The sequence below is a fragment of the Embiotoca jacksoni genome, unplaced genomic scaffold (assembly GCF_022577435.1).
Source record: "Embiotoca jacksoni isolate LCO1_2020_lvr unplaced genomic scaffold, fEmbJac1.0.p SCAF_30, whole genome shotgun sequence".
In the NCBI taxonomy this organism is placed as follows: Eukaryota; Metazoa; Chordata; class Actinopteri; family Embiotocidae; genus Embiotoca; species Embiotoca jacksoni.
Window position 1 is genome coordinate 4,450,999 of NW_027185382.1, and position 22,797 is coordinate 4,473,795.

Genomic DNA, 22,797 nt, shown 5'->3' on the forward strand with positions numbered 1-22,797 from the left:
CTTTGCTGAATGAAATGTGTGTGTGTGTTATTGGACCAGACGACTAATGGTTAATACATGCAGACATGTTGAGAGGTTCAGCGTCTGGTCAACTCATGACCCTCTGAACCATTAATGTGACATGACAAGCGGTAACCAATCACATCATCCCATGTCCAGGCACATATTAACCATGTGCTCTCACTGCTGGTAACGTCACCACATTTTGCTGGAGATTGTGAAGCTGCAGCGCCCTCTACTGTCTTAATGTTATACTCCAGACTCGGCGGTCACCGGCTGCTGAGCTGATGGGAAGATGAGGCGCAAATAGAATTACAGATTGTTATATTGAGCAGCTCTTCAGCTGGAGGACCAGGGTTCAGTCTCGCACCTCCCTGTGGAGGCAACCTGCCATTATTCCTATCACATTTACCACAATTACCACATTAGGTCGCGAAGATCCAATGCAATTATCGTAATAATCGGATATTAATTTGTAAAAAAACTGTCCAAACCTCCACCATGACACTTAACCTCATTACCATCTGCCGTCTAACTGACAAGTGCTGGGCTGCTCGCATCACTGCACCAAATCTATGGCAGCCAGGACCGGCAAACAATTCTTGGTGTTTGTTTGTGCTGTCGTACCGAGTTAATCCCCCACCACCACCACCACCACCCGCACCCCCGTTTGTTCCTGTTTCCATACTGCACTGTGTTGTGGGCTTTTCCTCGACGCCCGTGCACATCTCACTCCGTGGCGACGCTCCGTGATGTGTGATGTGACCGGTGGCTTCTGTCCTTCGCTGGCTGACCGTCGTCCATTAACGGGCGCCACGACGGCAGCCAGCAGCTCCTCTACCTGTCTCCCCTCTCTCCCCTCTCTCCCCTCTCTCCCTCTCTCTCTGTTTGTCATGCGGTGGATTAGTCTTCATCTCCTGAAGAGGGAAAACACACAGAGGGCACCAGACCAGGGTCAAAATGCTATTTAGCCAACAGTTAGAAGATGTTATCTGTTATCTCTTATCTGCATGCAGCACCAGACAGGTGGCGTTCCCACAACTCAGATACAGAGAAGTACTATTCAGTGACAACACTGTTGTTGTTGTTGTTGTTGTTGTAGGAAAGCACACCTACCTGTTGCCTGAAGGTCTCAGTGTGTTTCAAAGGTACGATCACAGCCTCCTCCATGTGGGTGGATGTGAACGCAGCAGAGTGACGTCTTTGTTTTCTCGCTCCTTCTCCAGATACATATTTCAGTCGTCAGTGGCCACTGTTAGTCGTGTTTTGGGTAAAACGCCACAAAGTTTTGAATTGTGCCTCTTTCAAAACCAATCGACGACCATCCAGCGATAGTTGGTGCCTGGAAAGGTTGCAAAAGTTTCTAAACATGTTGTGTTGTTGATCATCTGGCAAGCGACTCGTTTGAAGCCCACTGAGACCTTAATATCGTAATCCAGATGTTCAGGAGACACCAAACACAGCAAAACATCAGTTCTGTGCTCTGAATTTATAATCTTATGTGTTTTATTTAATCAAAATCAGATGAAATTTCTTGAGCCCGACCGATATGTCGACCGGCTGATTTTATTGGAAATGATATTATATGAAAACTCATTCATGGATCATTGGGGCAAATTCTAAATTGTTATATTCATGTGTGTTTTGTTTTTTTCTTGCTATTTATATTGATTAAATTCTCAGTTGAGTTTCCTGTTTCAGTGCACTTATATGAGCGTGAACAAGGAACTGTCAAATATCTTCATTACATATCTTTGTCACGAGGGGCAAAAAAATATTCAATAACCACAGAGAGCATTGCCAAACAAAACGGTGTTAATATTTACCGTATTTACTGGTATCTTAAAGTCTAAAAAAAATATCGGCCACCGTATCCGTGGTCGTGGGACATCTGCAGGAGGGGCTGATTGGGGGAATTAACTCTCCCTGGCACCGCTCCCTGAACCACATCAGAAGGTTTTCACCGCCAGCTTTCCACATCATCACCAAACATCCAGTATCGTTCAAGCTCTAGAAATTTCACTGTTAACAATGCTAGATTTTGTACGTGTTTATTACTTGATATGTTATGAATAATAGCTTGTAAAACTAAAATGGTCTCTCCTTTGCTGTTTCTTGTCTCCGTCTCACAGATCATTCTGAAATAGGCATCAGGAAGGGAACGGAGTGTCACGAAGCTGCACTAGGAAACCCAAAACAGCCCCTCTGTAAATACTACCTTACCTCTCCCATAGAGGTCCAGCAACCTGCATGCTAAGAGTGTAACACTTCAATTTAACCGTAAGAACTGCAGTGCCGGTGTAACACACAAAAAAAAACACAAAAAAAACATATATATACTGTATGTATTGCTAGAAAAAAAAAAAAAACTATTAACATGAAAAAGTCAAAAATATTCTTCTGTATAGTACATACATAGCAGACAACACTATAGAGGTCATTTTAACAACTGTTCTCCCAAACTACCGTGGATCCCCTCTCTTGCATATTTATTCAGAAAACCTCTGCACAAAGTTCACTCCTTTGGTTCGTGGGGGAAAAAAACAAAAACAGATGTTTGATTTGCACTGTATGAGAAATATAGTGCGAAATGTTGAAGCGGAAAACTAGGAAGAGTCACAGAAACCCCCCATGCACAACCACACCTACGCACTCGGCGCTTTCAGGAGGCTTTTCGTCCTTGCAGTCTTTGCTCTTTTTTTTTTCTTTCCTCTATCTCTCTACAAAGTTGAATGTCCTCGGGACAGACAGGTCTCATGTTTTCTTAATGCGACTGTCCTTGCGAGGGTTTCCTCCGTGACCCCGGATGCCGTTGAGATGCCATGTCGAAGCTCATCCTCCCCGCCGCCTGCCAACTCTTCATCTCCGGACACCATCTTGCCAAAGTTGCGGCAACTTGCCAGAAAGCAGAGCCACGTTTTAACACCCTCCTAAATTCTTCATTTGTTTTTATGCCATTGCCCTCACTGCAAAACACGACCCACTCGCCCTTTATTTGTTGCGCTGCCGGGTTTCCGTTCTTCGTCAGCGGGATAGATTGTGCACGGACTTTTGCATGCAGTCGGGGACGGGGGACGAAAGTACCCAGACGGTCGTGGCCATTACCGAAGAAGCCTGACGGCTCGGGTCTGTGCCAAGGGCTCAACAAAAAGCTCGAGGGGTTCGTTCCAGACATACCAAGCCTTGTGTGTGTGTGTGTGTGTGCATGCGTGTTCGTATCTGGAGACTGATGGTCTGCCGGCAGACTGGGACTTGAAGGTCTAGCAGGTGATGGCAACACCGGGCCTGGTAGGAGAGGTTTGATTTGAGTTTTGAGTTTTTTTTTTTTGTTTTTTTTTTGTCTTTTGGGGGGAGGAAGGTGAGGGATTCAAGTGCTAAGACTAAACAAACAAAAAAAAACTTTAAAAACAACAAAAAAAATGGTGCGTTTGACGACGCTCGTCAAGCAAAAAGATGACTTGAACTTCGACTGGAGGGCTATCTGTGACCGTCGGTTGTCCTGTCCAACCCTACTATCACCGATAATCCTGTTCCATTTTAGAAAAAAAAAAAAACTGTAGAAGTGCCTAAAAAAATTGCTCATCAACAACACATGCATCCAGAGTGTATCACTAAAAGTCACAGACACGACACACTGGCTCGTCAGGATGGACCTTTTTTTTCCAGGAGAGACATCACACTTTACTGGAACACCGTTTTTCTAGTAAACCGCTCGTCAACATCACAAGTGACTTTATCGAAAAACAAAAAGAGAGAAACGACAAATCAAAAACTAGCTTTGTAGAATGTTTGGTGACTTTCACGGTGTACCATCATTTCTTACCATGGTTTGCGTAGTTTACATGAAGAACGTGAGTGAGAAAAAAACTATGTATTGTAAACTGTGTAATGTATGTAAAGTGTCTCTTATTTTGAGAGTTTATATTCATGGTTCTAGAAATGTATTCAAAGTTATTTAAAATTTGTGTTGTGTCTCCTATCAAGGTATGTTTGACCCCCCCCCCCTCCCCTCCCGAAACCTTTCACCACCTCCAACTCCCAGAACAATCATGTTTTGTTTTTTAGCCATTTTATTTGATTTTAAACCAACCATTTCATTTTTTCTTTCTTCTTTTTAAACGAATAGCGGTGTGTTTTAACTCATGATACAAAATTTTGATTTTCCATTTTACAAAATTCTGATGTAATTTCATGGTGCTTGATTAACATCGACAATCCACAATCATACATTTGAAACAAACAGTTGAAGTTTGGTTTTATTTCTTCTTTTTTTTTCCCCATTCAGTTTCGACTGTCCTCACATGCATTATTGATTTGTGTGTAATATTCGTGGAAGGTGGTAAAAGTTATATTTTGTTGTAATTTATCTTACGTTACTCTTGGTCAAATTTTAGTCGAGAAACAATGTTGTAAACTATTCTATTTTGAAATGAATGTAATTTATTGAGCTGTGCTACGTTCTGCACGGTTGGTCATTTCAAGGTCTAACCTGTCAGGTTCAGCGAATGAGAAGTCGCACACATGTCTGAGCGGGGAAGGGGGCGGGGCTTTTAAAAGTAAAACCCACCAATAGAAAGCGACTGGATCTTTCTTGCCTTCTCATCGATTTAAAAAAAAAAAAAAAAAAATGTAAAAAAAAAAAAACGATCACGGTGTTGCAGTAATGAGCATAGTTATAGAGTTGCTTGTGTTGTTGGGGAAAAAAAAATGTTTATTGTATAGATGACATTTTACCAAAAAAAAGCAAAGAAAATTTCAAAAAAGATGTACTTTTCACTCTAGTATAATAGTATTTCATAACAATATTAAGTTGTTGCTGTGGCAACCAAATGTTGCAATTACTAAAGTTCGGTATTTTTGTAAATGACATTGTTAAGTTGATTTTTTTTGTTCCTTTTTTTGCTAGAACACTGTACACAAGGTAGATTGTAAAGAAGATATGAACATTTCTTATTCTTCACTGAGATTATGACAATGATCTAATATTTTCATTAGCAAATGACAGCCTGTATAGTGCTGTGACTGTAACACTTATAGATTTAAAGTCATCAATGTTACATAGATTACATATATAAATATATATATATATATATATAAGATCGAAATAATCTATAAATTAATAAGTTCAGATGTACAACTCTACCCCTGACAAAGGACCTTTAGGTTCCACACAGACGTTTTATTTGAGGCGTATGTATCACTAGACTTTAGGATTGCACTTTCATATTGTTTAAAGACCTGTTTTTCATTTCCTTTAAGGGTTACGAGGTCTCTGCACCCTCTTAAGTACAGTAAATCTGTTCATCAATCAAAAGCAGATACAAATAACTTTAATTCAACACGTTGCATGGGGGAAAATGATATTTTCTTTTCTTACTAAAACGTACTGAATGTTTCTAGTGAAGGAAAAAAAAAAAAAAAGATGTCTGTACACAAAATGTTCTCATTTGGTGGCCCGACACGCCCTTGTGTTTGGAAATCCTCTTGAGGTGTAATGTTTTGTTTTTTGTTTTTTTTTAAAATGGTGTTGGCAATGATTGACTGATGGTAAAAAGAGAAATGTAAGCACTTTCTGAGCAGTTGGTCAACTGAGCAGACTCAGCTTATCCAAACACTTTGCCTTATCTTGAGTCCATCGTGCTTAAGGTTTTATGTTTTTAAGAGCTCTTATGAAATTTATTAAAAGAGACCTGAACCGAGTCTCTCTCTTCTCAAATCCCTTCTGAGTTTCATTTCAAATATGTACCTTTATATCTGAGATCATTTTTTTAAGGTTTTAATGTACACGAGGCCAAAAAAAAAAAAAAAGGAGGTTGACTGCAACAGAAGGAACAAAGTCGCTGATCTTTACTTCTGGTCTCCTGAATCTGTAGTGAAATCTTTTTTGTCCCATTGCCTTACAATGGAACCGTTTGGAGTTTGTAATTCGCAGCTTTAGCCAGCAGAGGTCGCTACGCCGGAGACTGCAGGTGATGACGTGTGACTGCCTGTGTCATCGTTGTTGCAGTGTACCTTACCAACCACGAAAAGACATGAAGATAAATTGACAAGAAGACCCTCATCGGATTTATGGTTTCAGTGTAATCATTTTTAAATGTATTCTTTTTGCATATATTTTGTGCTATTTTATGTTTCTATAGTCAAATGTTTCTTTGGTTCCAGCAAGATAGTGTAAAATCTATTGAAAGACAGAAATAAAGAAAATCAAAGAATTTGTTTTCGGTCTGGATCTCTTATTTGTGTCAGACTGTATGAACATGTTTGTTTTTATCCAGTTAAATGATTGTGACTGTTTACTGTGTACCAACAAGTCTAAACATCCTCTGACTTAAATGTCTTGTTTTTTTTAGAGGCCCTCTCGAGGACCCTCGGCGGTCCCTGAAGCCCATTACCCTGAAAGTAAGTACATAAACATCAGATCTCATGAGAACTTCTTTTTTTTTTCCTTTTTGCATTTTTTTTTTTTTTTTACCACAGATAATAAGCCCAAAAGACTGGGACATGTCAGCTCTTTTTCAATTATTTATTTACTATGTCATTTCCTGTTACTGCAGTGGAGCAGTTTTTGGAAAAAAAAAAAAAATGTGTATGAGGGGTTATTAATACCACTATGAAAATGGCTATAATTGTTCACACATTGGAGAAATAGGTCAAAAACACTGGACACAAATTGGGGAGCACCCTGTCACATAAGGGTGTGTCCATATTTCAAATTAATCTCAATGACCCTTCCCATGTTGCGTAACTCCGTGGGCCAACAAAACACCAGAAATGCATTGAGAAATAATCACATCCTGCTTACGGCATCCTCACAAACCATCTATGGTCTTTTTTTTTTTTTTTTTGTCTTTTACACTTCATACCCACCATTTATTACTGTAGCCTACTTTCTTTATACATTTCTTCATGCATTTCTGCCTCCTTATGCAAATGAGGGGGCTGTTATTCAAAGTGAGGTCAACTTTTCTCCTGTTGATTGAGCCACATCAAATCTGATGTAGATATAGAGCTGTATATTGAACCTCACCGGTGGACGGGCTCACGGCAGAAATGGTGACTTACAGTCAGGACATCGGACGTCAGTTAGCTGAAAATAATAGTCAGCCAGGACTATTTACTTTTGCATCAAATGTGTGTTAAAAAATTTTTTAACAATATAGTTTATAAATAATTAAACTAAATAAAGTTTGGGTACATAAATAGAGGGGATGCAAAGGGAAAATAATACAGAAATACATATATTTAAAGTCAATGCATTAATAAATAAAATAGAAACTTAAATGTGAAAGTAAATAGACGGGAATAAATACAAAGGCAAAACAGACAAATAAATGTGTCACATTTTATCAATTAGCCTAATTATCGCCTGCATGTATTTATAAGATTGCTTCTAGTGCACTTAATGACATCATAATTAATTCAGTGAGTCGTTGATTTGTTTATTTATTTATTTATTATTTTGGGCAGTTGTGGTCCTCCCTACGATCACGCCTATCCGCGTGCCCCTGCTGCCCCGTGGCACAAATCACCCTCCATATCTTCCAGGAAATAGTAAGAAGCGGTGGATGCACCGACTCCAGAGGCGTGGACTCGCAGCACTGCTGTCTTCTTGGGGCTAAACGGGCTCTTTGCCTTTAAACTCTCCTGCATCCCACCGTGCAGAGAAATGTAGTGTTAGCCTTGTGTTTTGTCGGGCATATAAAAAGATGTGCCGTCCCGTCGGTTCTATTAATAGCCAATCTTATTTTTACCACACCGACGCCTTATTGCATTATGGATGCCTCGGGAATGGTGTCCCTTCAAGATAGCGTGGGAATATTTCAGTAGAGGCTGTGGCTGTGCATCTCAAAGGGCTAAATGCTCCAGCATCATCTCCGTCCGCCCGCCTATTACTGCAAGAGCATTTGGTTTTCCGGAGGCTGTGTCATGCCTGTAGTCTGAGTCCAGGCTCCTGTGCACGGGGATGCGTTTGTTTTCTCCGCCGCTGAAGACTTTCTCCTCTGCATGCCGGATTTAACTCCACAGGAGCGCTACTATGCGGGAGTATAAGGTGGTGGTGCTCGGGAGCGGCGGGGTGGGGAAGTCCGCGCTCACGGTCCAGTTTGTCACCGGGACATTTATAGAGAAGTACGACCCGACCATTGAAGATTTCTACAGGAAGGAGATCGAGGTGGACTCCTCTCCGTCGGTGCTGGAGATCCTGGACACGGCCGGCACCGAGCAGTTCGCCTCCATGAGGGACCTTTACATCAGGAACGGCCAAGGCTTCATCCTGGTCTACAGTCTGGTCAACCAGCAAAGTTTTCAGGACATCAAGCCCATGAGAGACCAGATCATCAGGGTCAAAAGGTGAGACACTGACTTTATTATCTCAACTGGCTTTGTTGTCTAAATGATGCAATAGACAATAGGTTATTAGGCCCCTGAAATAGTCCCAGCAGGGCCAGTGTGGACCCCACAAGTTGGACGTGTTGATGATGAGGAGGAGGAAACGTTCATCAAGAATTATTCCTAAACACCCTATAATTAAAAATATGGTGAAATAAGAGCGTTGAACTTTCAGGAGTGCCCCTGGCACCCCGAAGATCACTGAACCCCACTTTAAGAGCACGAAGAGAAATGGAGGATTTATTTTTGTTGTTTTACACTAAGGCCCAGTAATTATCCCGAACTGCCATCCTCCCATCTCCCTCCTCTTCCTCTTCCTCTTCCTCTCCCCCAGTGCTTGGTGAGCGGCTGCAGCCCGTTCATATGTTCCTCATAAGAGCCCAGCTGTGGCTCACCTGTCATCCATCAACCCGCTGAACTCTCCCTCGGTTTTGATATTCTCTGTGTCTCACACATGACTAGCTCTGGATGGCTTTGATCCGCTCCGTCCATTACTCAACAAATCCACTGAGCTCATCTCACGGCTGGAAGAGAGGGAGGGAGGCAGGGAAGGAGGGAGGGAGGCAGGGAGGCAGGGAGGGAGGGAAGGAGGGAGGCAGGGAGGGAGGCAGGGAGGGAGAGCCTGGAAGAAAAGCTGTGATCTTTCCTTTTGCTAGTGACATACTGGTATTTTTGGCCCCTTTAATTCGTGTGGCGACACAGCGGCTCTCTGTGAGGCCGGAGCTTCAGGAAAACAGGACGTCCAGGAGGTTCGGTGCCATGTCAGGACACTAACGGGACAAATGTGATGAAGTCACATGACTGACGAAGGCCAAAGGACGACTGGTTTGATTTGTTCAGTTGTAACTAAAGATGTTGGCGGTTCGTTTGGGATGTTCTGGTGGCCTAATGACTAAAACCTCCAACTACTTCTGTGAATAACAAAGCAATACTTTGACATTTTAGACACAGATGTTTATTTGCTTTTCTGCCAAGTAACACACTCGCCATCTGACTCATGCAGTAATCTTTGTGTGTGCACCGTTACACAACAAAGCCACGGCATTTTTGTTTACCTACCTGCCTCTCATGTTCTAATAATGTGTGATTTGACCTGCATAGTTTGGCGCAGTGCTTTTCAGCTGCATCCCGGAGCGAACCGAGTGCTCCCGTGGCTCTCCACGTCACGGCCGAGCAGGAGGAGGAGAGCGTCACGGCTGACGGTGCACAGCAGGGGGCGAACGCATGAGGGAACTCCTTTGAAATGAATAATATAATGACGGATGTTGGCTGCACCCCACCCTCCCCCACCACCCCCCGCCGCCGCCCCCCCCCCCCACTGCTTTCCTCAAGTAGATACCCATAAATATTTCATACTTTTATTTCACACCGCTGTGGTTTTGAAGCGAGGGGATTGTTACTGTACGTGCAAAGCTGCAGAGAAGTGAGATGCTCGTACACGCGGCGTCACGGAGAGGAAGGACGAGTCAATCTGAGACGTGACACACACACACACACACACACACACACACACACACATGTCTGGTGACACGGGATCATGTGACAGGTGGTTTTGGCAGCATCAGACAGCTCAAAGCGTAGCCAGCTCACATTTGGCTGTAGCGGACCCGGGTCTTTATTTCTTTGCTGTGATACCGGGGCGAGAATATAGTTCGACTTCAGTGACACTAAATCCACTTATATGCACGAGAGCTTTATTTCAGGATTGCAGATAAAAATCCAGTAATTCTGCCCTCCAGACTAAAATCTGCATCGTGTACGGTGTTCACTGAACTTAGGATTTATTTCGGGAGTTTATTCAAGCATAGTAAGAATCATCATTCGATGAAACAAGTAGTACAGTCAGCTCCGAGTCTCTATTAGCGGCCTTCGGGAGAGCCGCCTCCCTCCTCCCAAACTTCTTGCTGAGCCAGCAGCAGCAACAAGCACCACACGGAGATATAGTATGTGCCCACTCACCAGAACTTAATGGGATTGTGTTGGGTTGGAAGCCAAGAAGACATCAGGCCTCCATTAGGGGAGTCATATAAACCAGAACGCTAATGCAGGGCTCTCAGTGTGGGAAGTAGGGGCGAGAAGTGAGATCCTGTCTATTAGTGTGTTGGTTGGTGAAGCCTCACGATGACACAATCCACATCTGCATGAAGCACCGGAGTTAGACAAGAGGACGCTCGACGTGAAGCTGCTTTTCATCATACATGTGCATAACTGTGTATTTGTGCAGCATCTCAGACATACTGCGGCCCCTGAACACACCTCGCAGAACAGCCAAATAAAAGTCGCTATCTGGGAAAACAACATCTGGGTGTAGTCCTCCTCAGCAATCTGATCATCTGCTGGCTCGCATGTGAAGGTTTATAGTCGTGTCAGGAAGGACGTTCAAAGCACTCGAGCGGCGTTTTCACGCTGCACTGATGCTGTGTCTAATAGCAGGAGGTGAGCATCACGCACCGCTGAGTGGGGAGGAGGGTGGGGAGACCAAAACTACATATCCCAGGGGGCACTTTGGTGTCGGTACAGAGCAACTTGTTGACCTCAGGCTTTTAGTGTTTGGCCATCAGGAAGAGGAGGAGGAGGAGGAGGAGGAGGAGGAGGAGGGAGCTGTTAAAGCAGCCAGCTCGCTTTAAAATATTTGCTAGGAAGAGCCACCGGTAAAGTGCTGGAACATATTTACTTAACATATTTACTGCACTTTGCCTCCTTAAGTGTTTCCACCATTTATCACGTTCAGGACTCGTAGCTTTCAAACAGCTCCCAGATATCAGAAAAACACATTTCTGCCTCGTTTACGCAAACGGACCCGTCGTGGTTTAAAGCAAAGCCGTGTTTACTTGCGTCCGATTTTTCAGCAGCAAAGAGTTCAGCAAAAGACAGATGTTGGCAGCCGCATTACCAGGTACCTTAAAATCTTTATTACAGAGGGCCGACTCGAGCAAACAAAAACATGACATGACGAATCAAAGTGAGGCCAGACTGGAGTCCCGTCCAGAGGACGCTGGAAGCCTCTGAGGTTGGAGTCACCACCTCCAGCTGCAGCGTCACGTTTCAATGACATTCACTTTTCTTCACACTCACATTGAGGCTTGTTTTCTTTTTCTTTTTCAAAATGAACATAAATCTTCATTTCCCTCTTTGGTTTCCTGTTATTGTTGTTGTCACTGAAGTGCACAGAGCACCAGGAATAATGGAAGTCATGAGTGCTCGTCTGTGAACTCCCCACTCCTTCTAATGTCTCTGCATCTGGAGGAAAGAAAAGGAGCTTATCTTGAGGAGCTGGGCTGCACCATTAAAGATGGAAATGAAGCTTAGGGGGTTTCATCATAAAAAAAATACACTCTAAAGACCTCCTCCATCTGCTGTGCAGGCCTCCTCCGTTCATCACAGGAATGTTTGAGGTTTCTTATTTGGTTTCCTTGCTTTTCTTCTTCGTGTAGGCGCTACGGAAACATTAGCCACCGAAGCTTTGTTCTGCAGCAGGAACACCCTTCGGGAGTCAACGGCAGCGTGGGCGCTATAGGTTGTGTGATTTTGCTGTCCAGTTGTACAAGCAGATACATGCGTTAGGCTGGCTGTCACACGGCGGAGCTGCTCCAGCTGGTAATTAACAGCAGATGCGGCGAGCAAAGAGGCGGCTGCAGGGTTGGAGGGCTTCATGTCGGAGATGGCTGACTGTTGCTTTGTAATTTGTGTGTGTGTGTGTGTGTGTGTGTGTGTGTGTGTGTGTGTGTGTGTGTGTGTGTGCCAGTGCTGTGAGGCTCGTGAAAACAGGTAAGGTGGAGTCACTGGAGCTGTTCAGCACAGCAGGTAGCGCTAATAAGTCTGTTGCACCTCGAGGCGAAATGGAAAATGTAGAGGCCATGTTTTTGTTTTTGTGAGTAATAAATAGTGATTGTGTTTGTGTGGGTGGTTTTGTGTTTGCCTGTTTCCCAACTGTTGTAATAACACCCTGCGGAGGTAAATGGCAGCCAGTCGTTTTTGTGTTACCAGTTGAAGGTGTTCAGGTTTCCACGTGCGTTAAAAGGACGCTGCACTTCAACCTGGCTTTTAACAGATTGAGGCACAGAAATCCTCTGCAGCTGCTCTTTCACATTCTTTGAGTCATCCTAAAAGTTTTTTTTTTTTTTTTTACAGCATTATTTTACAAATAAATGCAGTTTTTTTGTCTTTTCTTTTGGTAAATGTCTTCATCTATCAGCCACCTGCTGCTGTCGGTTCCATAAACCCAACATGGCTTTTCTCCCGCTGCATTTTGAAAACAAAAATCAGCATATTCATACAGCGACACGTTGCAGCTGTGCCGATAATCCCCATAATAGATGTCTTCCAGCTCTTCTGCTGCACCAGGAACGAGCTGCCAGTCCTTGTTGTTTTCTGCTGCTCTGATACTGATACACAGTTAAAACACTTCAGGCTGAACACGTAACCAGGATGCAACTAATATGTGAGTATTTTAGTTTTTAGGTTGTTTTTTTTATGGCCGGTGAAGTATAAAGTAGTATTATTAAGTAAAATCCCTCATTGTTACCATGACGACTGTTGCTGGTCAGCCGGTTGATGCATTCTGGTGTTTAACCCCCAAACCCTGACTGACATATCTTCACTAATACAAGATATTAGCGTATAGATGCCTGTTGGCCAACTTTTCCTCATGCGGTGTCGAGCGGTCTTAGTTTCCTGTCATGTGGCGAGGAGGAGAGCGGTAGTTTGATGCTGCAACAAACGGTCTCTATGCAAACTCCCAACCCCACCCGAGAGAAGCTGGCTCTCCCTGTGTCTTTGTAGTTATATATAGTTTCTCCTGCAAGGCTGTCAGATCGCATTTGTCTCCATGGTGCTCTCCTTGTTCACACTTCACACCCCCTAGACTGCAGCTTTCCAAACACACAGGCCATGCGAGATGCTTGTCCTGCTGAGGTCAGCTGCTGTGTGTGTGTGTGTGTGTGTGTGTGTGTGTGTGTGTGTGTGTGTTGCACAGCGCGGCGGCTGTGGGGGGAAAATGTCAAGCTGCAGAGAAGCGTTTGGCATTTGAGCCTCTCTGAGTGACTTTCCCTGCTTGACAGTCTTAAATCGTGTGTGTAGGCCGAGCGCGGCGAAACATTTTCCACCAAATTGCACTTTTTCTCTCTCAGGGTCGGAGGTCGAGGGGTGCGTGGAGGCAAAGGTCAAGCGCAGCCGGCGAATAGCTCCCCCCAAAAAAGTTGTGGAGCGTCGTCGTCTTGCTCAAGGATGCTTAAACGATCCGTGAGTGTCCTCCACCCGCTCCGCGCTCGTTCCTCCACCCGCTCTGCGCTCATTTCCTCCAGCTCTCCGGCCCCTCTTTTGCTCAGTGAGACGTTTGCCGGCTCTTTTCCACGCCTCAGCTCTTCTCTCCAGCTGAGCGGTGTGGCAGCAGGCCACCAATTTGTAGATAAGAGCCTATTTCTCAATAGCACCAGCAGATCAATAAACCGAGCTGGGAAAGCACTTAGAGATGACTGATGTTCGAGGCTATTAGGTGGCCTGTGCCATTACCTATTGTGAGAATATATACCCGCTGTAATTGACAATCTGTAGTTATTTAATCAGAGAAAACATGAAGGGCGTCAACTGGAATAAAATATTTTGTGATACAGATTCACAACAGTTTGATGTACAAGTATAAACAGTTTGTGATGGAACCGGGATCACGACGCAAACAGATTCTAATCTCTCGCCTTTTTGCTCAGTTTTTGGTCTCCGCCAACTCCTGAGGAAACCGTCTTCCTCTTTAGATGATGAGTGAGAGTGAAGCAATACAGTGAAGTTGCCAGCAGGTGGCGAATCTCCGCGACGTCACCTGTTGGTGTGAGAACTGCTGATTTGAAGCCCAGGATCCTCGCCAGCAGGAATTTGACCTTTAACCTCACGCAACTGCAATTCTGTGATGATTTGAGTAAAGTGAAGCTTTATGGAGGTAATTATGAAGTTACAGGTGTCCGCATGATATTTCAGGAGTTTGTACTGTATCAGACAACAGATGCAGCCAAAGCTCAATATTGTTTCCAAGGTTCGAGGCGAACGTTCATGTCCTCCGCCACGTGAGAGCAGCACATTAGCTTTATTCAATTATTCAATAACTTATTCCATTACTCTCCCCAGCCTGGTTTCCCCCGTATAGACGGCTGGGAGGGGAGGAGGGAGGGGAGGAGGACGCCGAGGGGAGGAAGCTTTTGATCCTTTAAGACGTGCTCAGTGCTCGATGGAAACAACGTGGAGCGCAGACGGTTTGACAACGAGGATTGGATGCCGTTAAACGTGCAGCTCGCGTGGCACGTATCATGTACCGAGGAAGAAATAGAGCATCACCGCGCTCAAAAGTGACCTTTTTTTTTTGATGAGTTTCCTAATGGGACATCCGACCGGCATTAGACATCCGGGGAGTGATGGGAGCCTCCTGGGGAGTGATGGGAGCCTCCTGGGGAGTGATGGGAGCCTCCTGGGGAGTGATGGGAGCCTCCTGGGGAGTGATGGGAGCCTCCTGGGGAGCTGGAGCTGAGTGTTTATTTCACTCCTCTCACTCCTTTGTGTATTGTTCAAAACCCCCTATTGTATAAGCATCTACAAAAATGTAGTATGTAGGCCAACAATGCACACACACACACACTGAGTCCCTCCCTCCCTCCCTCCCTCCCTCCCTCCCTCCCTCTTTCTCCAGGGAGAGATCTACAAGTCTGTAACAAAACACACCCAGCCGGAGAGACATGCTGCACATTCCAGATGAAGCCTCTCATGTCACTTCTCTCTCTTATTTTGAAGGTACCAGCAGGTGCCGGTGGTGCTGGTGGGTAACAAGGTGGACCTGGAGGAGGAGAGGGAGGTGTCCCCCGGCGAGGGCCAGGCGCTGGCCGAGGACTGGGGCTGCCCCTTCATGGAGACGTCGGCCAAGAGCAAGACCATGGTGGACGAGCTGTTCGCCGAGATCGTCAGGCAGATGGACTTCTGCCCTCTGCCGGACCGGAGGGAGGCCTGCTGCCCCGCCTGTAGCATCCAGTAGCAGCTGATCGGTGTGACGGAGCGGTGATGGATGGGAGGGGAGTAGAAATCAGTGTGGACGGAGGCATTCAAAGGAAAAATCCACTCTGGTTATCACTTTTTCTACCTGCTCTCTGCAAATCTAGCAGTTAAGGCCTGTGCTCTGGGTCGAGAGGCATTCTGGGAAATGTAGGAAATCACTAACTGAAGCAGACAAAGCAGGTTAAGGGGGAATTAAATGTCAGCATTCAGAGTGGATTTTCCCTTGAAAGAAACATTTAAAAAAAAAAAACAACAACAACACTTGACCTCCCACATCCATCACCGTCCTGCTGATCATTCAGGAGAGAATTTTCCCGGGTTTCCCAAAGGCAGCATGGTGCCAAAAAAACATCTCAAAAGCCATCCACGAAGAGGATCGTAGTGCTAAATGCTTTTGGGAAAGCAGCCATATGTCCGAGCGGAGATGGCAGCGTGCTCAGCAGTTTTATTAGTCCGCTTGTGTTTGTCTTTTATTTTTATTTTATTTTGCACTTTTGGGACGTTTTGTTTTTTTGTTTTCTTTCTTGTGGCAGTGAAAGACCAATCACCGAGTATCTGAAGCAGATGAGTGACACCACTGTGAAGGAGTCGTACACCGGAAGTTCATTTCACAGCCGGCCCGCCTAAACTACGAATGAATGAATTAAAAGATGAACGAATGTCTTAAAAAAAACAAAAACAACAAAAACAACAACAAAGGAAACTGCACCTTTTGGGGAAATTCACGCAGAAGATCCCAAATGTTGACATACTGTGGATGACGTGTGCCGTACGGTCACACTGACATCGAGTACAATCAATCTCACCCAAAGAGACGGTATCGATAAATCAGACGATCAATCATCGAACTCTGCGGATACTTTTGTCTTTTCACCTTACAGACGATACGAAGGCCTTGTTACATCGTATGACGTGAACATCAGTGTCAGTGTGTAGTTCATCTATCTTAAGTCACATCAGATATGTTAGTGGTTCAATGTCAGAAACACTTATTTTCAACAAAAAAAATAAATCTTTATGCACAAGTGTCCTGTTATTTATTGTTGCGTCGTCATTTTTGTGTCGATTTCCCAGGAAAGAAGCTGTAATATCTTTTTCTTGCTCTCTTTTTGTGTGTGTGTGTCTTGAACATCTTTGAAGTCCTCCCTCTTTTTTTTTTTTTTTTTTTTTTTTACTTCAACCCCCAGAGGTCATAAGATTTGCACTTCATTGTGAAAATGGCCTTTCAGCTTTGCCACTTAGCAGTAATCTGGCACTGTCTTGTGCCGGCGTCGAGATGATTTATGATGTTGTGGTCTTGTGACCGTCCCCCGTCCCCCCGTCCCCCCTCCTCCCCTACTGCCGCCACCATTAGTGCCAACACTTAACTGCTGATTCTGGTCCTGAAACATCCAACAAGCATTCGTCACATTCTCAGTGCCATTAGAGTCCATTAGAGGATGCAATTGGGGACGCGAGACTTCAGATCCAAGTTCATAACTTGATCGTGAGCACAGGAGCAGCAGTCTTTCAACACTTATAAAAAAATAAAATAAAATAAAAAGACTGAGGTCATTCAGAAATGAACTGAGGAAACGTTCGTGCCTATTATGTATTTAGACAAAGTGCATTCATTATTGCATGGCTTCTTTTGAACCGTGCCTCGTTACAACCTGTAACAACAGCGACACCTGCTGCCACGAGCCGGAACGGCAGTTGCGGTGCTGCTGTCCGGTGACGTGTTGTTTCACTCCGGACCTGAATCGACGTTGCACACCAAACAAGGCATATGGCGTCCTTCAAGCTCAGACGTTTGCAATAAACGTTTATCTACTTTATCTTCTTCTTTTTGTTTCTTTACGAATTCAGTTATTTATTTATTTTGTATGTAAGCTGTTGAAATGTCCGTCACCATGGCGACCAGGAACGTGTGTCAAGTTTTCCAGCGTCGTAAGTATCCGTTAGAAAACGTAAACCTTGTTAGCATTAGCACAGATGCTAGTAAGGTGGTAATAACGGAAATAAAAACGTCCCTCTGAGGGATTATCGATATCTATTGATCTAGTGATCTATTGATCTTGCACGTGATTGCTATTGTTACTGTGACCGTGGTGACAGCAGGGAATTAAAGGTAAAATCATGACGTAAGCTTCCCCCCCCCCAAAAAAAAGACTACATTTCCCATAATGCAACTCACCAGTTTTCCTGAAAAGAGCCCCAACCCCAGTTTTAGACTTTCTGCTGCACACACATTATAAAAACTACCTTTTCACGTAACACTGGTGGACTTTAAAGAAAGTGTTGAACACATCTTTGTTTTCTTTGGTGTGAATCTCCACTGAAGAAGTAAAAGTTCAAACATAAAGAGATTCCTGGTGTTGTGAGGTTGTTTTTCTTTCTTCTCTCACAACGTTTATAAAAACATATCTCCATGTTTACGCAGCTTTTTATGCTCAAACAACAGAAAACCAAGTAGAAGTCTGACACGTGAACGACCTCGATGAAGAGCACATTACTTGTCAAACATGCATCTCCTGCAGGAACTCCGTCTGGGATCTTTCTGAAATATTGAGGAGTCATCACCAGCTGCAGGAGGAAGGTCACCACAGTGTCCTTCTCCGATCCCACTCCTTAACTTTGGAAGATGATGCGTTTTCTTCTTCGGGCCTTTCAAGAAGCTGCAGCTGAAGATCTCCTCCTCCGCCACTAGATGGCTCCACCCGTCGTTGTGCTTTAGTGAACACCAAAGTGTTGATACCTTTCATGGTCTCCGTCCTCCCGCAGGCTTGGCGTCCACCGCGGCCGCTCCGCGTCCGTCGCCCGCCGAGGTGCGCGGCCAGCGCAACGCCGTCTTCTCCAGAGAGCAGACCCGGCAGAGAGCTCTGTACCCCCGCGTCGAGAAGATAGAGGTGTCCGTGCACGGCCCGGGGCTGGACGGCACGCTGCTCATCATGAACAGAGGGATGTCCACTCCGCTGAGCTGTGCCAGGCGTACGTGAAACCGCCGTCTGAATCCGTGCGTGTAAACGAGCCTGAATTGTCCCCTCGAGCTGAAGGTCTCCCGTGTCCCCCGTGTCTCCCCTCAGATCTGACGGAGCATCACGTGACAAACTCGGCTCTGGCGCTGGTGGACGGGGAACCGTGGCCTCTGCACCGGCCGCTGACCCGCTCCTGCTCCCTCACTCTGCTCACGTTTAAAGACGACAACCCGACAGCCGTCAACCAGGTACGACGCGTGTCCTTTTGTGCAACGGGAAGTCAAGATCAGTGGACGTCTCGAGGTGTTTACTGTCCTCCTGTCCCCCTCGCAGGCGTACTGGCGCTCCTGTGCAGCCCTGCTGGGTCAGGTGCTGGAGACGGCGTTCAAGGATGACTACAGCATGGAGCTGCTCAGCACACCTGAAGTACCAGGTGATGAAGAGCTCCTTCTGTGTGTCGGACTCACATCCAGCCTGGATTTTATTTCAGTGAAAATGGACATGACTTTTAAGTTGAGATGAATAAAACTGAATTCTTTGTAGTTTTTTGTTGTCGGTTTTTAGATTTCAGCTGCTGATTTTATTTGATGGATTCCTCTGCAGTTACTTCAGGAGCTTTCTGCTGCGATGTGGCGCTCGACTCTCAGCTGGACTCGTGGACTCCCTCTGAGGTGAGTGTTCAAAACCTGTCGACCTTCAAGTGCTCAGAAATAAAGTTGAAGTACGTCCGTTTCCGTCAGCCGTGTTTCCAGATGGAGGTCAGGGTGTGCAGCAGTTAGTTGCGGCGCGGAAGTGATTCAGAGCTTTTACAGAACTCCTCCTCTGTGAGTTGGTTGTGAACCAACATTTGCGTTCGTCTCCGCAGGAGTCGCTGCGCTCTCTGACCCGAGGGGCCCAGCAGCTGATCCATCAGGACTTGGCCTGGGAGCCGTTAGAAGTGGTGCCCTCGGTGGCGCTGGAGCTCTTCTCTCACAGCAGGTAGACGAGCAGCCGACGCTTCCTCCTTCATCTCGGTCTTCTTTCACCTTTACTCAAACGGACCTCTCTGTCTCCCCCAGGTGTAAACAGGAAGAGGTGGAACAGAAAGCATCACAAAGCCCCAAAGGCACAGTGATGCTCTACAGGTGACTTCACGTGCACGGTCTCACCGTAAACCCTTCGTTCCTGGTGTTGTTTCAGTTTCGTGCCACATTTCTTTCTGTGTGACGTGAGCGTTTGCTTGTTTGTAGATGCGGTGACCACGTGCTGCTGAGCGGCGGCCCCCTGGTGGCCCGGACAGGCTTGTGCTCCCAGTACGAGGTGACGGCCCTCCACGGTCTGGGACGGGGATCCTGGGGCCTCCGCCGCCGAGCGCAGGGCCTCTCGCTGCCGCTGCAGCTGCAGGTACGGACCTCCGTGTTTGTAACAGCGCTCGAATACACTGAAATGATCCTTTGTTTTCAGGCGTCTTCTGGGAGTTTGCACAGAATCAGATCGTTTTTATTTTGCATTCTTGATCGTCATTGAAAGTACAATAATTGTAATTCACTTTAAATGTACTTTTTTATGTTTTTAAGTGGTGGGTTTATTTTCAAGGACCTCAGTTAACCTGTGTTATAAATCCACATTTAGAGGCAGAACATTTTCACCTTTTAAAGACGTAATATTGATTTCATATCTGCGTTCATTTTCAGTAATTGCAGGTTTCAGTTCTTTGTTTTGCTCTAAGTCAGCACGTGATTTTTTTTCCCCCCACGGTTCTTAATAAAATAACTTTCCGAGGCATAAAAACATTGCTGAATGTGACATTTAATATGTCCTTTTGATATCAACGTTTGTCTTGCGTAATTCCACAGATTGTATATGGTATAAATAGACACTTTATTGGTGTCTGCATGTGCCTGCAAGTCACGTTTCCTCCCCCTCCTCCTCCTCCTCCTCCTCTTCCTCCTCCTCCTCCTCCTCTTCCTCTCTGCAGGCTCACCACACAGTCTGGAGGAAACTGAGGCAGCGGGCAGAGAAACTGGTAAGAAACTACAAACATCTTCTACCTCAAACGATCATCCAACAGTAGCGGCATCAAAGCTGAAGCAGCGAGGCCGGCTCAGAGAGGGCTGTTTGTGTTTTGGGACACCGGTCTGATCTACACGATGGATGTTTGTCCAAAATTTGACTGGCCGCTTCACGTCGGGCCAGCCGGCTCCCTGGCTGCAGCCGTCACTTCAGATTTCACAAAGTAGCCAGAGGTTAGGATTTAACACGGCTATTTTTATTGCTTTGCATTATTATTTTGGCAAAAACAGAGAGGAGACACATCGTGGACTGTAATCTCCAGGAAAAGAGCAGGTCTCATCCTCCTCATGAAGGACAAACTGCTGCCTTGTGAACGCCGCATCAAAAACACAGACACTAACTCGAGATGCAAGGAAAAAGTATTTTTAAATCTCTCCAGGTTCAAGGCTCTCTTTCTCGACGCTGTACACTTTGACATTCGGATTGATGTGGAGTTAAAGCTCCGTATTTGTAACCAAGTTTGACTCGAGCACTAAAGGAGAAGCTTCAAGTCTGCACATTCAAACTAGGCTACGAGTTAATTTTGGATGGAGCCATCGAGGCGAAATATAGTTTGCTGCAGCCTTTCTGGCATTCTCCGTGCATCACTGATTGCGTAATGAATAAAAAAGATATACTCATTAATAGGCACACTTGATTTGGCAACTGATGACATACTGTGCTCCGTGGCCTACATTTTATTTTCACTGAGATTCGGTTATTCGGGAAATTGAGACGGCACTTTATTTAACGACAAACGCGCGGACGTCAGACTTGGACGGACATTGAAAGACGAGAACATTTGGATCGCGTCTTTCTGGAGTTTTTACAAGCACAGGATTAGCATGCAGAGCTGCTGCGGGAGCGGCAGGGCATCCGTCTTTACGGTGCTGGAGGTCATTCTTCCATATTATCACCTGACGGTAACGTTTGCCGTGTTGAGCGGCCATGTGACGCGCGCGTCCTGTCCTCTGCGTCCCGCCTCTTAACACCACGTCACTGCCACTAATCAGCAGAAGAGCTGTAAACTCAAACACGCCTGCAACTTTCTCTGAAGGACGTTTACGCTGCAGCATAAGGAGGCAAACAAGCCTAATGCACAGCCAGACGGTCTCCTCTACGGCTCCGGCCAGCCACACATCATTTAGTTTTCACTCTCTAATAAAGCTCAAAGCACACTGGCTTGTCTTGTTTCATCTTCTTCTCTCCTTCATGTGGAGAAACCGCCAGCTGACATTTTATTCTGACCCGGATGCTGAAGTTAACTCTTATGTACAAGTGAGAAACTAGTATTTTCTTTTATATATCTGTTGAAGTCTCAAGAGACTTCTAGAGCAAATAAAGGATAAATATAAGTCAAACTATAGGAAGGTTTTCTGCATAAATGTATGCAGATTATTTCTGCTTCCTTCCAAAGTCAAACAAGGTGGAAGCTTAAAAGAATTCACATTTCTCACAACTTGGCTCCTATTTTAGTGGTTTTCATCAATATTTCAGTCAGTTAGGATGAGATCATGTTATCTAAAGTAATTACTGAGATCTGGAACAGTGGGAACATTTCTACAGCACGATCCAGCTGGATGAAGATACTGTTGAATATCAACAGAGATGGTTTGTTTTAATGGAGTTAATGAAACCGTCTTGTTAAAGAATCTTTGGCGCCGATTCGTTTCACTTTGCATCTGCAATTTTTGGGAGTAGGTCCAAGTGTCCAAACCAACAGGAACACTTTGAAATTCTGCGTCCCAGCAGAACATCAACTTTTCATGATGAAGATTGTATTTTTAAGGGCCGTGCTCTCATTATGTGTGAAAGTTAGAGGAGTGTTGTTTTTGTGTGCCAGCAGAAATCGGTTTATAAAAGCAAGGAGGCGTGGGCGGCTGCGTTGTGAGCGCCGGCTGCAGGCGGGAGGGAGGGAGGATGGGAGGGAGGTACGTCCCCCCATCTGCCTCCAGCTGGCGCTCCAAACTCTGCCTCCCACACTGCAAACAGAAGCTCCCAACTTTTCCCCCCGTGGGGAGGATCATGCTCTCCTCAATCACCGTGGAAGTGCTCCTTTAAAGATGAGCACAAAGATATTTTTAGATCGCGTCTACAGAAAATAGAATAAAAAGGGGATGTGACGGTCTTATAAATAAATCCATCTCCGTTGGTCCTTCTTCTGTTTACACATCTGGCTTTATTGGTTGTTGTTTTTTGCACAGGTGGATGTGCCGAGAGACGAAGAAGCTACTCCACCTCCTCCTCCTCCTTCTCCTGACTCAGCTCCGCCTCCGACCAGCTAGTAACCACCTCTGTGTAACCTTCCACGCACGCATACACACTCTGACATGTCTCTGATTGTATCGTTTGTTCAATAAATATGCAAAGAAGACGTGACGAATCACTC

General features: G+C 45.2%; 3 protein-coding genes across 21 annotated transcripts in view; all 3 read left to right on the forward strand.

Annotated features, from left to right (window-relative positions):
• LOC138206959 (muscleblind-like protein 2a) overlaps window positions 1-5,716 on the forward strand; it is a 48,145-nt gene extending 42,429 nt beyond the window's left edge. For 10 of the 19 annotated variants that reach the window (XM_069163873.1, XM_069163891.1, XM_069163874.1 and 7 more), the window contains one exon: window positions 2,133-5,716. In XM_069163873.1, coding sequence (XP_069019974.1) covers window positions 2,133-2,257 — 125 coding nt within the window. In that variant the 3' untranslated portion in view covers window positions 2,258-5,716. The remainder of the gene's footprint in view (window positions 1-2,132) is intronic. The other 9 variants (XM_069163884.1, XM_069163882.1, XM_069163888.1 and 6 more) reach the window with 2 other exon arrangements.
• Window positions 5,717-7,554: 1,838 nt separating this feature from the next.
• Window positions 7,555-16,456, forward strand: LOC138207075 (ras-related protein Rap-2a-like). The gene is made up of 2 exons (XM_069164091.1): window positions 7,555-8,349; window positions 15,163-16,456. The coding sequence occupies exons 1-2, from the start codon at window positions 8,036-8,038 to the stop codon at window positions 15,398-15,400; spliced, it is 552 nt and encodes a 183-aa protein (XP_069020192.1). The 5' UTR covers window positions 7,555-8,035; the 3' UTR covers window positions 15,401-16,456.
• A 690-nt stretch (window positions 16,457-17,146) lies between these two features.
• On the forward strand, window positions 17,147-22,795 carry mrpl39 (mitochondrial ribosomal protein L39). Its single transcript, XM_069163893.1, has 10 exons — window positions 17,147-17,349; window positions 18,184-18,390; window positions 18,486-18,625; window positions 18,711-18,810; window positions 18,981-19,048; window positions 19,243-19,355; window positions 19,436-19,501; window positions 19,607-19,760; window positions 20,335-20,382; window positions 22,613-22,795. The coding sequence occupies exons 1-10, from the start codon at window positions 17,301-17,303 to the stop codon at window positions 22,691-22,693; spliced, it is 1,026 nt and encodes a 341-aa protein (XP_069019994.1). The 5' UTR covers window positions 17,147-17,300; the 3' UTR covers window positions 22,694-22,795.
• The last annotated feature ends 2 nt before the right edge of the window (window positions 22,796-22,797 follow it).